At 38.7% G+C, this 12,882-nt stretch overlaps 2 protein-coding genes across 3 annotated transcripts in view; one reads left to right on the forward strand and one right to left on the reverse strand.

The window, feature by feature from the left end:
• Positions 1–356: 356 nt before the first annotated feature.
• On the reverse strand, positions 357–3,792 carry serpinb1 (serpin peptidase inhibitor, clade B (ovalbumin), member 1). Of its 2 annotated transcripts, none has more exons than XM_016681145.1 (7): positions 3,535–3,792; positions 2,364–2,546; positions 1,676–1,813; positions 1,474–1,591; positions 1,228–1,370; positions 952–1,119; positions 357–842 (listed from the first exon to the last, which is right to left on the reverse strand). In XM_016681145.1, exons 1-7 carry the CDS (start codon positions 3,568–3,570, stop codon positions 438–440), a joined length of 1,191 nt encoding a protein of 396 aa, XP_016536631.1. In that variant the 5' UTR covers positions 3,571–3,792; the 3' UTR covers positions 357–437. The 2 variants fall into 2 exon arrangements, with proteins under 2 accessions (XP_016536631.1, XP_007571028.1); XM_007570966.2 differs by having other exon boundaries at positions 3,451–3,791.
• An 8,826-nt stretch (positions 3,793–12,618) lies between these two features.
• Positions 12,619–12,882, forward strand: part of mylk4b (myosin light chain kinase family, member 4b) — a 29,600-nt gene continuing 29,336 nt past the window's right edge. Inside the window, exon 1 of the mRNA XM_007570968.2 lies at positions 12,619–12,861. Coding sequence (XP_007571030.1) covers positions 12,806–12,861 — 56 coding nt within the window. The 5' untranslated portion in view covers positions 12,619–12,805. The remainder of the gene's footprint in view (positions 12,862–12,882) is intronic.

Consider the following 12,882-nt stretch of genomic DNA (forward strand, 5'->3'; position numbering starts at 1 on the left):
GTGGATTAAAAAAAATGCGTGCTCTTGTATCCATCTTGTCGCTGAAGCAGTATTTTCATTTGGCTACCTCCGTCGGTCACCCCAGTTAATATTTGGTTTACTTTTGATCATTTAATAAATCTGAAACCTAATTATGACTTTTGATCTGTTCAGAAGAAACGGCTTCAAATTTCTGAATGAAACAGTTTCGGTTCTGCTTGACTCAATTCAACTTTGCTTTATATAAAAACATTTAAACAAAATAATGTGAAACATTTCTTGAAAGAATCACAGTTTAGCACAGTATAATTTCTATGTTTTTTATTGCAATTACTTAAAGTTAACAAAAAGCAAAGGATATTTGATTATTTGATTAAGTAAATGGCAACTTTTTCAGCTTTTATTTTAGCATCAAATTAATTACATCAGTTCTCATCAAATTAATTACATCAGTTCTCTTAAGGAGATGAGAACCTGCCAAAGAAGAGTATGGACTTGGTCTTGTTGTGCCTGATGAAGAAGAGGAAGGGGTGATCTGCTCGGAAGTGCTCCTCCCTCAACATGCAAAAAGACACCATGCCAGCTGTGGCTGCAGCAGCTTCTGTGCCCTCTTCGTTCACATCCACAAAGGCCTTGTGGGCCACCGTAGACAAGAAGAGGCCCCCGTCTTCGTTCATGCCCGTCAGGTCAGCTTTGCCAGCGCAGAACACATCCGTCATGCCCATCTTGGACAGATGTTCCTTGAGTTCGTAATCCTCCTCCAGCTTGAACTTTGGCAGGTGGACGATGATTTCTGTTTGGATGTCCATGTTTGCCCTGTTGGTCCATTCATCCAGCCTCTCTGGTGTCAGCTCATTTTCCAGCTGCAAAGGAGTAAATCTGGTGACTACATTGTTCATTCTCTAGCTATTAGAGTTGCAGCTTGAAAACTACATTTAGGTTTTCGTCAGTGTTTTATTTCTGAGTGTGTACCTTCAGCAAAGGGTCTGAGCCATCTGTAGATAACTCTGGCAGCAGGATGAACATGCTGAGCTCCTGTTCCACGTATGGAAGCTCCAGGATCTGCAGTCCAAAGTCAGGGATATAGTTGAACGGCAGCTTCTTCATCTGGTACATCATCTGGACTGTTTTGGTCTCATTCTGACACACAAGAAACAGAAAACGGCAATTATTTTTCAGAGCACTTGTTGTTGAAGAAACTTTGCTCTACATCTGTCACAGTATCTACTTCATCGGAAATCACCTTACCAGGCTGACTTTAAAGGGCATCTCCTTGGTGTTGGCTGCATCAAAACGACTCATCCAGCTTCCTTTAAAGTAGATGGCATTCACCAGAGCTAGTCTTGTCATGCCGTTAACAGTTCCTGGCTTCAGAAGATCTTTTATCTTGTCTAAAAAAAAAAAAAAAAAAACACAAAACACAATCCAGCACCATAACCTAAGCCAAAAGACTAAATCTCAGTATTCACTGTTTTACAATCATAATATTCCTACTTTCTGTCTTCTCCTCCACCCAGGTGTTGATCTCAGCTCTGCAGTCCTCTGGGTTTCCGATGAAATTGACAGCCTTCAGGTCTGCCTGGTAGAACTTTTGTGTGTCTTCTAAGAATTTCTGCAGATATTGGATTATTGCTTAATCAATTTAATTTTGCCACATTTTAAAATCAGTTTGATGAGCAGATGTATGCAAACTCACAGGGAGAAACTTAGACGTGGTCTCTCCATAAAGACGGTTGGCCACCTTCAGGATGTATGATGCAGACGGGGAGTTTATGTCGGCGTTTAGGTTTTGGAAATAGGCATGGACGCCTTCACCGCTAGTGAATGAGAGGGCCTGAGGGAAACGAGGAGAGGAAAATGAAACTTAATGCAAAACAAACAAAAAAAAGGAGGGTTAAGCGGCTATAGTAGCAAAAATATGTCTAATATCTCCATCTAGATCTATATAAGGATGTGCAAAAAAAAATGCTTGGCAAACACAAATGCCATTAATCTGACTTAAATGTACTTTCTGACAGGAGGGAGTTTTTCAGAGGAACTGAGTACAAAAACTTCAGCTGTTCTGCCGTTATTTTTACAATGTTCAGCTTTTTTTTTTTTTTTTACAAACAATGCGTAGCTTGTTCCAAGGGTTATTAAATGAGGTCAAAGTACAGGTTCATTCCATGAAGTAAGGGCCTCACCCAGGACACACCTGTCGGTTTGTACCTTAGATACACAACTGGTGTAATACTGGTGATAACTGTCTGAACTTACAAATGCTTATAGGACATAGGGAGGGGTTGACTGTATTTTAAAACCCTCTGCATAAAGTGTTTCAAAAGCCACTGACAAAGACAGAAGCTGCAGAGGACTATCATGTGATGAGTTGACGGTGTGCTGACCTTTGCCATCTGAGTTGCAGTGTCTCCCTTAGCACCTAAATAGACCATTGCCATTGCAGAGCTGATGCTCAGAGGAGAGACAAAGATGTTCCTGGCCGGATTTGCTTGGCTCAGAGTGCGGAACAATCCCAGGGCAAAATCTGCGTTGCTGTTGACCGCCATGGCTGATGATGTTGGGCTTTGCTAGGAGAGAGGAAGTCAAGTGAATTGAAATCAAGTCATTTTATTGCCTGTTGCACCCACAAACAACAAAAGCACAAGGAAATATATTCAATGTTTTTTCATTAAGTGTCCAGAGGCTAAAAGGCAAGAAAATTGTTCTTTTATAACTTTTCACTTTCAGCATATTAAAAAACAAAACACTTAAATTGAATAAATACTTCAGTTTTGTTTGCAAATTTCAATGATGTCTAAAGTTTTCCAACTAAAAGATGTCATTATTAAAATAGAAATTAAACAATTTCAGTTTACATTTGTTTGATACAAACTGAATGAGGGAAATAAACTTGAAAAATCTAATATTTTTTTCCCCATTCTTAAATTTACCCATAATTACAAAGACCTTAAAACTAATCAACTCAATTTACATACTTTCTCGGAACTTTAAAAACAGCACAAGTTAAAGTTGGTTTATGTATAAAATGAGTAAAACATCCATTTAAAAAATATATATAAGCGATATATAAATGTCCTGGAAACAACTTGAACAAGTATTTTAGGACAACTGTAAAGGATTTTATAATCTAAGACTCAAAAATGAGCAGGACAAGAACGTTCGCACATCATATAGCTGTAAAGTGGGCGGAGCAGCAATTGTGCGTTACATTAAACCCATATGTTCCACTAACCCTCCCACAGACTACGAGGGCTTGTATTAAGACCTCTTAATGTAACGCTGCTTAATCGAAAATGTCAATTTACCCACCCGGAAATGCCACAAATACTACAATACCACTTTGTGCAATACAATGTGGTATTGTACCCACCCGGAAATGAACCTACAGACGCTAATTTTGAGCGTCCCCGAAATAAATTTCAGAGTTACACGAGTTATTTTTATTTAATTTTTTTGTTTAAGTATATGTACCTTTTCTCGGGCTTGTTGCAAGCTGGTGTCGCTCAAACTTGAAAGTGAAAGGAAAAGCAAAAGACATCCAAAAATCCCCCTGACACCGACGTTCGTTTCCGCTGAACCACGGCCGATCATAGGACTCCCGTTTTTATCAGGGGAGAGAGTAGACTTACAGTCCGCCCCTGTTTGGGTGGAACGCGTGACTGCGCGATTCACCGAGTGACAAAAACATTCGGCTTTATTGTCGTGTGGAGAGAAGAAACAGCAGCCAGCTGTGCCAAATGAGGTCTGTGCTGATATGCTGCGTCACAAGTAGTGGACCTTGTTCGGCTCCACTCCCAAATGAGAGACGTCGTTTTTTTTTTTTTTTTTTTTTGCAAGTAGAAGATGGTGAAAAAGCTGATTTGTTTGCCTTACAAACAACACAGTGAAATCCCGTCTCACAAAGATAGTTGCTATAGCTCACAATAATGATGTTGGTGCAGTATATAGGTGTGTAATTATTATGTAGGTGTAGTCTAAAATGGCACAGAGTTGGCATGGCATTACAGAGTGAGTATCTTGACAGTTTGTTAAAGCAATATTAGGTCAGCAGTCACCAGAGGAACCATCATTACCAGCACCTGGTAATTGAGATCGCAATGTGGTTTAGCATGATGCTCAGTGGTGGCAGATGGCATCTAGCACTATGCAGGCGTAACAGTGGCCTGTTTTTGGAATCGTTTAATGAGGGCATCCAGCACCATCTCATACCATGATGGTCATATTTGGACCTTTAAGCATTGAGTTTAAAAGCACCTGCAATAAAGAGTATATTCCAGTGTTTGGCGGTTTCATAGTATAAGCACCTTGCCTTCTATATACTTAAAATGTAACAAAGTTGTGATAAGTCTAACACCAGAATGTTGGATGCTCCAGCAACTGCTTATTGGAGTATACGCCAACAGTTGTACACATAATGAGTATGCCACCCATGTCATATGAGTACGACACATTATGTAAGAATTATAATTAAATATTTTGAGTAAATTACTTATGCTAATTAATAATATCTGGTAAATTAATCAAGAGTTTACTCTTGTAGATTACAGTTAAAGTGCGTTTGTCGTGAATTCTCAGGACATTACTTTTAAAATCTGTGTATCTCAAAAGATTCTTTAGCCTGTTCCTCATACTTCAATCTTATTTCCAACATTTCAACTGTAAGGTGACTGAAAATTAAACACTGATATCCAGGAGAGAGCTGAAGTTGGACATATTTCCTCAGAAAGGTGTGTCACTGTTATTCATATCTTAGAGATTACACCTAATCTCCATTTGTTAAATTTACACTGTTACTATAGTAACAAGTGAAAACTGATAAACATGTCAACCTACTGACAACCTTTGGACTACAGACCTCTATACTTCTCTCTACAGTTCTTAGAAAGCATTTCAACTCTGATATTAAAGCCATGCAGTTTGGAATTGAGAAGATTTTCTATTCTCTTATCAAAGGTCTGCAAAGGTAGAATAAATATGCCAGCTATTTTCCATATCCCAAAAAAGCTTCAGCCAAAACAACCTGTGTGATAACATGAAGACAATTTTCCGTCATTTTTCCCTTTAATTCATACATGCTTGACATATTTAGTATGTTTTTAGTATGTATTTTTATAAATTGCAGGTTGTGTATCTGACTTCAACTGTTATTAAAAAAATGTGTAAGATTATAATGGTGGGGCTCTTTCAGTGGTTTTGGACAATGAGGTTGTGTACATCTTCATGTGATTATGAGAGAGATGAAGTTGGAAGTGATTTAGAACTTCATCCATCCATCCATTTTCCGTCACCCTTGTCCCTCAGTGGGGTCGGGAGGGGTGCTGGTGCCTATCTCCAGCTCACGTTCCGGGCGAGAGGCGGGGTACACCCTGGACAGGTCGCCAGTCTGTCACAGGGCGTGATTTAGAACTTATTAAACTAATTTAATATGCTTTTTAAATTATAAATAGCATGTAGTTTGTGCACTACTTCCAGATCATGGCATAGCAAGAATGGAAAAAAAAAAACGGACTTTGATAGACTATACTAATAAATTGATGTGTTTTTGGTTGTTTTTTCTAATGAAAGACAGAACAAAAAAGGCTCCTTTGAAAGCAATTTTCAGAATATTCCTTACTCAAATGTGTACTTAACTCTGTCCAATAGAGGGAGCCAAAGTGACATGTTTTTATCGCTCTTAGTTTTAATTTAAGTTAACTCAATTCCAAGGTAGAATATATGTGAAAGTTTTACTTAAAATTAAGTTTTTAGATAAATCAAAGAAATGTTATATTGTCTAGGCATTGGCAATGTACTGATGGTGTTATTTTGTATTCAGTCATTTGTTCAAAATAGCAATATTTCAGTGCAGCATGACTTTATAAATATAAAATATCATTGAAGTAATAAATGTTTTTGCAGTGGAGAAGTATTGAGATGAGTGTTTATCTCCCCCTTCTGGAAATGAGACCAATAACCTAATAATAAATGCCAGAGATGTGAGATTTAAAGTATAGATTTACAAAACATTTATGGGTGCAGTTATCTGTTTACAAACTCCTGTGTTACACTGATTTATTTATATAAACAATTTTGGGCATCATTAGTCCCCATGGAGTTTCAAAAGCCCAACATACAGCTATGTTCACCAAATTAAAATATGATTGAAAGTTATTTTATTTCAATTAACCAAATTAAACATAAATAAAAATTAACAGACTGGTGCTTTAAAGCCTTTAATTTTGTTAATTATTTATTTTTCTGCTCACAGTTAATTAAGCCACAACATTTAAGACGAGGATAATATCAGTTATGTAAAAAAAAAAAACATTTTAATACATAAATGTGGGTTTAATACAATATATGTATATTGTGTTGATAAAGGTTATTTTCAAAAGGTACCTGTGATTTGAGAAACAAGTCTCATCAGAATGCATATTCTAATTCAATGAATATTAGTGAATGCCCCTTTTACTTGTAATTTATTGTCTTAAAAACAGAATCAAATCTATGTTTATTATTTGCAGCTCATTGTGTCTCGGAGTATAGGTTGGATTTTAATCTTAAAAAGCTCAGACTGACTTTCCTGACCTAGAATTTTATGGTGGTTTATCGCTGTTCAATAAGGTACAGATGACAGGAAGAAAGAGAGGCTCTTGGCAGAGGATGCGACCTTCTATAAGTCTCATCATTGTTGTTCTGACTTATTTACGAGCGTGAGATGAAAGCAGAAGCAGCTTTGCACCCGCAGCGGGGGACCGAGGGTGACGAGATGGAGCAGTTGCCGTTCAACTGACTTTACCTTTGTCCTTCAGCTGGCACGTGAGGGATGTCAAATGTCCACACACATACACTTAAATACTTGTAAATGCTAAGGATCCAAGGCTTGAATGATCCTCAATGGAAAAATGCAAATTGCAAAATAAACACAAGTTTGGAATCCTAAAACGTGACTACAGGGAGGACTTTCAACAATGTGGTCCATTTGAGGTAAAGTAATACTTGAGAAATGATGAGTAAACAAGTAACTTGAACTAAAAATATCCATAGCATTACATCCAAGTATATTGCTACATTAGGTTTCTTTTTGACATGAATGTTGAAATTTGGGGCAGTTGCCCAGGGTGGCAATATAAGGGGTGGGCACACCACCTTCTGGCAGAAAAGTATAACATATCTGTTATATTTTCTACATAAAAGCAATAGCAAGTTTTCTATTTCTTTTATGCATGTGCAATCCATGTGGACATGGTGCCCCCTGCTGGTTGCAGAGAATTGGGAGACTATGTGTGCTTTGTCCCAGGGCTGGACTGAATTTTTGCCCACTCCTGTATGTAGATGATTCACTGCATTTAGATTGGTTTGGGAGGACAGATGGAGGGGTATACACTGGGACACTGTGAAATTTGTATTTCTCATAATACTCAATGGAGTATGACTGTCGTATGGGTGCTTTGAAAATGACTGAACAGACCGACTTAGACTTTTTAGGTTCGAGCAGAATTCTCATTAAATGCTTTATCTGGGTATTGCACTAAACCAGAAGGTAACTTTGAACCAAGCAACAAATGCAGAATAATTCCCAATGCGTGCTCTGCATTTGATTATGCGGTACTGCAGAGTAGGGTGATAAGTCTCTATCAGTCCATCACTCATCTCTAGTTGGTTAATCACATGACAAAAGGGAAATACTTAAGGACTTTAGGCTGGTGTTTAGTGATTTCTGGTGTTTATATCTTGCTGAATGCAGACAGAACACCAAGTACCCTGTTGCTTCTGTCATGGAATATACTGTTACTACTTCAGCTGCATGTTCACTATACTGACCTCATTACCACAGTGTGACTTCTCTCCATGGAGGCAAGTAAATGAAGTGTGGTACATTTGATACAGATTCTCCAGAGCACAGTTTGGATCTAAGAAAAAGTGAACACTGTGTCCCAGGTCTTTTTTCATTTTTCCTATCAGTTTATCGCTTGCACATGCATGAAAGACTGTGTTTCTAATTGCAAGCCCTCGTATGCAGGATCGCATCTGATGCTGCGGAATGTACACCTTATAAAATGACTTGTGTCATTAGCAGCTTCTGGCAGCACTTCTTAGTTAGCTAAGAGGAGTGCACATAGGAGTGCAAGTTTCGCAAATCTATTTATTTTCCTTCCCATCACTCCAACTAAGGATCAAAACCAAAATAAGGCTGCAGGTTTGCAGTTGATGAGTGTTTGCGATGCTGACCATCATCTTACTGAAATGTGCCTTGGGCGAAAGCAGACACAGGTGTTCGGCCAATTAAGTGAAGTCGCTTCTGCAGCCGACCATTGTCCTCAGCTGCCATTCCAGCCTCATTGTGTCACCACACAGCTGTGACCTTCTCAGGGATTATCAGGGAGTCTGGTATCCTGATTGAGATTCTGTGTAAGATTAAGTGAGCCCCTAGAAATCTATGTCAAGTATACAGTGTGTCACTCAGCGGCACACATCTTTGTTTTTACAGCTCACGTGTGGTCAGTGCCAGAACGATTTACACCATCTGTGATGTCAGTAATGGAGCTAAGATGTGTTTTTAAATCAGCATGACAGTCACATCAGGCAGTTTCAAAGCTTTATTTGAGCTTAGAACATCTTGGAAATGCTGCAAAATTTTGCAAACTATCCAACAATTCCCTTTTAACTGTGTCATCAGAATAGGCTGGGTTTATATTAGCTACCCATGCAGTGGTTGTTCTAGTACTACTTTTCACTCCATAATTAGCCTAGAGTGTTTCAATGTATCAACTGAAAAACCTTATTGCAAGAAAACCATCCGTCATTCATTCTATCAGCTGAAGCTAATTAGTTCAGCTAAACATGTAGAGGACCTTTAGGAGAGGTAGTAATTGATTTATCGTAATCTGATGTCAGCGGATCTACTGACAAATGAAAAGGCAAAAGAAAGACTTTTTAAAAATATTGCCAGAATCTTTATCATGCATTTCCCTAATGCATAGATTGGTTTTGTTCATGCCAAACTCTCTGCTTACTTCCTGTCTATCAAAGATTACCTGTGCAGTAATTTTAGTTTTGTTTAGGATAAAATGTGCTGTTTGATCTCATTTGTTGGTCTCTGGGGTCTTATTCTGCCACTTCACAATCCCATCTGTCTGAACATATGAAAGCTATGACATTTTAATATTCATTAAAGTTGCTCTCATATTTCTCACCCATGTGAAGAATTTGCGACAGTCTTTCTTTTCTGTTTATGTTGGGGTAAGATTAGATTCCAAATTAGTTTTAACGTTTCAGAACATGATTCATGAAGTGTGGAAAGTGTGTGGCTTAGGTTTTATTTTTGGCCTCAGGTGTTTTGCTTGGACTTGCTGGTGCTCAAGCACAAAACATGGTTCTTTAAGGTTGTAAAATCTCTCGCAAAAGTATTCATTGAAGTTTTCCATATTTGTCACATTTGAAGTACAAACTGCAATGTGTAATTGTGACTTTATGTGATTGACTGCGAGTGTCTTTTAGCACAGCATTTTTTTTTTTATCTCTTCAGTAAATCAGCACGTTCTGAAAAAAATCTTCACAGTTGTGATGCTGAAGGGAAATGAGATATTGTTTCAGAGAAATTTTCCATTAAAATGTGCTAGATCTATTACTTTTCAGCTTTTTTTAGTTGGATATCCTTGAATAAAATCCAGTTCAAACCAGGTCGACCAGGGGGAATGGTGATAGAAGGAGATTTAGTAATGCAAATCTCTTTGTGTTGCAGAAAATTAACACTGCACATCACCCTTACAACATTCATTCCCTCTGTGAAACATAATGGAGGCAACATCATGCCTTGGGATCCCTTTCTCGTAAAGAACCTTAAAACCTGGTCAGGAATATGGATAGGGCAAAAATATGAAAAATACTCCTGTTGGAAGCAGCAAACGATAGGAGATTCTCCTTCCAGCTATACAATGAGCCTGAAAACGCAAGCAGTGCTCCAGTGAAATGTTTTAGATCTAAGTATATGCATGTCAGAATGACGCAGACAAAAGCTGAAACAAACTGAGAAGACACACAAAAAATGTTATTAAAATGCTCCATCCAATCCGACTGAGGTTGAGCGTTCAAGCAAGGAAGAAAGGACTAAATGTTTGGTCTGAAGAGGGACAAAGCTGGTAGAGACAAACCTAAAAACACTTGCAGTTGTAACGAAAGGAAAAAGTGATTCCATAAAGTATTAATTTAGGATGCACACAACACATAACACTTGCATATGCGCATAACACTTTTCAGATTTTTTTTTTTTGTTGTAAAGCGAAAAACTATATTATATATATAAAACCCTCTGCTGATTTGTGCTTTCTCAGATACGATTCCACAGCATTGAAGTTTTTCTGTGAAAAAGTTACAGGAGTATCGATTATTTTACAAAGCACTGTATCCAGTCTATGACAACACACTGCGCCAAACAATTTTATTGTCCCAAGGTAATTGAATTTAGTGTGAGCTAAATAAAGAACCAATGGAATGCAAACATTTGGCCCTGAGCAACATACCAGGACCGACGTAAAGCACTGTTAAACCCTGCGGTAAGGGGACTCACGGGGAGCCAATTTCCACACAGGAGGAAGATCAAGACACGGGGGTGACAGAGGGAGAGAAAAGGGATTCGGCGTCACGGCCACAAGGCTAAAGACTGAGCTCACTAACGAAAAGGTCAAGAGAACATTACGGTGATAAACACAACAGATGCTAATGAGACAATGTGACAGGTAAACAGAACACACCCACAGTGAAATGAGCATGTTCATTGCCTTAAAAAGCTACAATAGAGGAACAAATAAATGAACTGATCTTCAGGAGGAACTAAAATATAAATACAGATTTGGCCAACTGTGTTTAAAAAAAAAAAAATCAGCGATCCAAAAGTCAAGTGTTCTTGATGTAGCAATGAGCAGCTGATAACTAAAGGCCTGGAAGTTGTAAGTGGCACAGGAGCCTGCCTGCCTGAACATGTATGGATCTGTTGTAAGTTAAAGAAAGTGGAGGGAACTGGCACCATCCATTGACCAGAACATCCGATAGTAATCATGGAAATTCTGATAAAGGATATTGGAATGACATGATACACACTGAAGAAGCTATTACTTTGAAACATCAAGATCCACCACAAATGCAGTTTGTTTATTTATTTATGTCAAATAGCAACTTGTCACTAATATATGGTAGTGAGATTGAGTATGGCACCTCTACGGCTCCCAGTGGTGAATTTGTCACTTTCCTCAACATCCGGGACGGTGTAACCAGGTCACTGTGCCTAGCAGCACTTCCTAATCTAACAACACGTCTGCAACCATCAACATGGTCTTCTTCAAGTGCGCTTGTGTTTGAAAACATCCTAGCTGTGAAACTGATGATGTCGTTTTTTTATTTAAGCATCCATTAAAAATCTTTTTCAAATTCATAACGATGGATAGATAGCTTTTATGCAAAAATCAAAATGGTCCTTCAGACCACCATCAGCTCTCAGATGCCATTAAGGAGTTACCATTTCAGTTTCTCATGGGTTAATGGCGAAAGGAGCATTTTAACAGACCAACTCACCTGTTTGCCCTGCTGCCCTCTGACAGATGTTGCAGAGCCATAAAATCCGGAACAGCAAACAATTTTTTACGTCTGAGCCAGCTGAGACTTTAAGACCATGCCTGTGTATAAGAATGCACTCCGGCCCTCACCACAACCAGACAATGTTATGTAGCTTAATGTATGTTATCTATTTTTGTTGTGCTGTTGAAGTGCAAGCAGTCAAAGACTCTGAGGTACAATAATCATAAATAGCCCAATGCTATTTTGGAGGGCCATTTCTCTTACAGCAACGCTTCACAGTCATTTATGGTTAAATAAATCAACATTTTGTAGGACGGAGAGTCAGGCCTCCTTTGACCCAATCTCTTTGAGCTCACTGAGTGAACAAGAATAGGCTGGGGGGGGGTTTCTCTCTAAAAACCAGCTTACTCATATGCTTCACATCATCTGCTACAAGCAGCTGCCAATGATGATGGAAAAGGTCATCCTCTCTTTGATCTTAAAGGAATTTAGAGGTTTATATTTGTTCACGTTTACAACCATTTGAAATTACCCAAGGCTAAAATTAGCAGGTCTTTTAAAGATCTTTAAAAATCCTTGGTACAAAGAGTTATTCTATTTACCAAACTTATTGGCTTCATATCTGCATGTTCAAACATTTAATGTGTGTTGAAATGCTTCACACACAAATGAGATACTGAATCATTTTTGTCTACACTTGAGCCTGAATTTGAACAATAGGCCAACCTGGCATTAGAATGGAGATTTGACATATCAACTTAAAACACAGAAATGTTATAAAGCAATTTGTCAAGTAAGGAATCAGAATCCATTAACTTTAGACTAATGAACATGTAGCAACAAAAAATAGTTTTTAATGATTTAGACTCCTTGTACCCATTTGCATGTCTCTTTTCTTGCTTATTCTTCCACTCTTCCGTGAGAAACATGGCACTCATTCCGTTCATTCTGTTATAATAAGCTGCATTCCCTGGAACAATCTCTCTGGTTTGTTCCTGTTTGTGGTCCCAGAGCAGATGCCCCTCGCTCTTCCTCCTCCCTCTCCCACACACCCCTGTCTGTCTCTGACCCCCACCCCTCTGCTGCTTATCCCTCCACGGCTGTCATGGCAAAAGCGTCCACTGCTTCCACTTGGACAGTGTGTCAGTGGCATTTGATCAGAGCATTTTAGTCCGAGCGGGGAGAACGAGAGCACCCAGCACCAGCACTGGAACGCAGTTGAAGAAGATTAGGACAGCTTGGGGAGATAAGCTCCATCCGACCCAAGAGAGAGATGGGAGGAAAGGAGAAGATGGTTTTGGTGATCCCACATGTGCTCAACTACCAAGGGTGAGTCTATTGTTCTTTCAG

This window comes from Poecilia formosa, unplaced genomic scaffold (assembly GCF_000485575.1).
Source record: "Poecilia formosa unplaced genomic scaffold, Poecilia_formosa-5.1.2 Scaffold271, whole genome shotgun sequence".
NCBI classification, from domain to species: domain Eukaryota; kingdom Metazoa; phylum Chordata; class Actinopteri; order Cyprinodontiformes; family Poeciliidae; genus Poecilia; species Poecilia formosa.

Excerpts from the sequence above, each read along its gene's own strand:
- serpinb1 (XM_007570966.2), bottom strand. The coding sequence starts at position 3,570 with ATGATCGGCCGTGGTTCAGCGGAAACGAACGTCGGTGTCAGGGGGATT. Across the intron at positions 1,592-1,675 it reads CCACGTCTAAGTTTCTCCCT|AAATTCTTAGAAGACACACA; the intron begins GTGAGTTTGCAT and ends CAATATCTGCAG. Across the intron at positions 1,371-1,473 it reads GGTGGAGGAGAAGACAGAAA|ACAAGATAAAAGATCTTCTG; the intron begins GTAGGAATATTA and ends TTTTTTTTTTAG.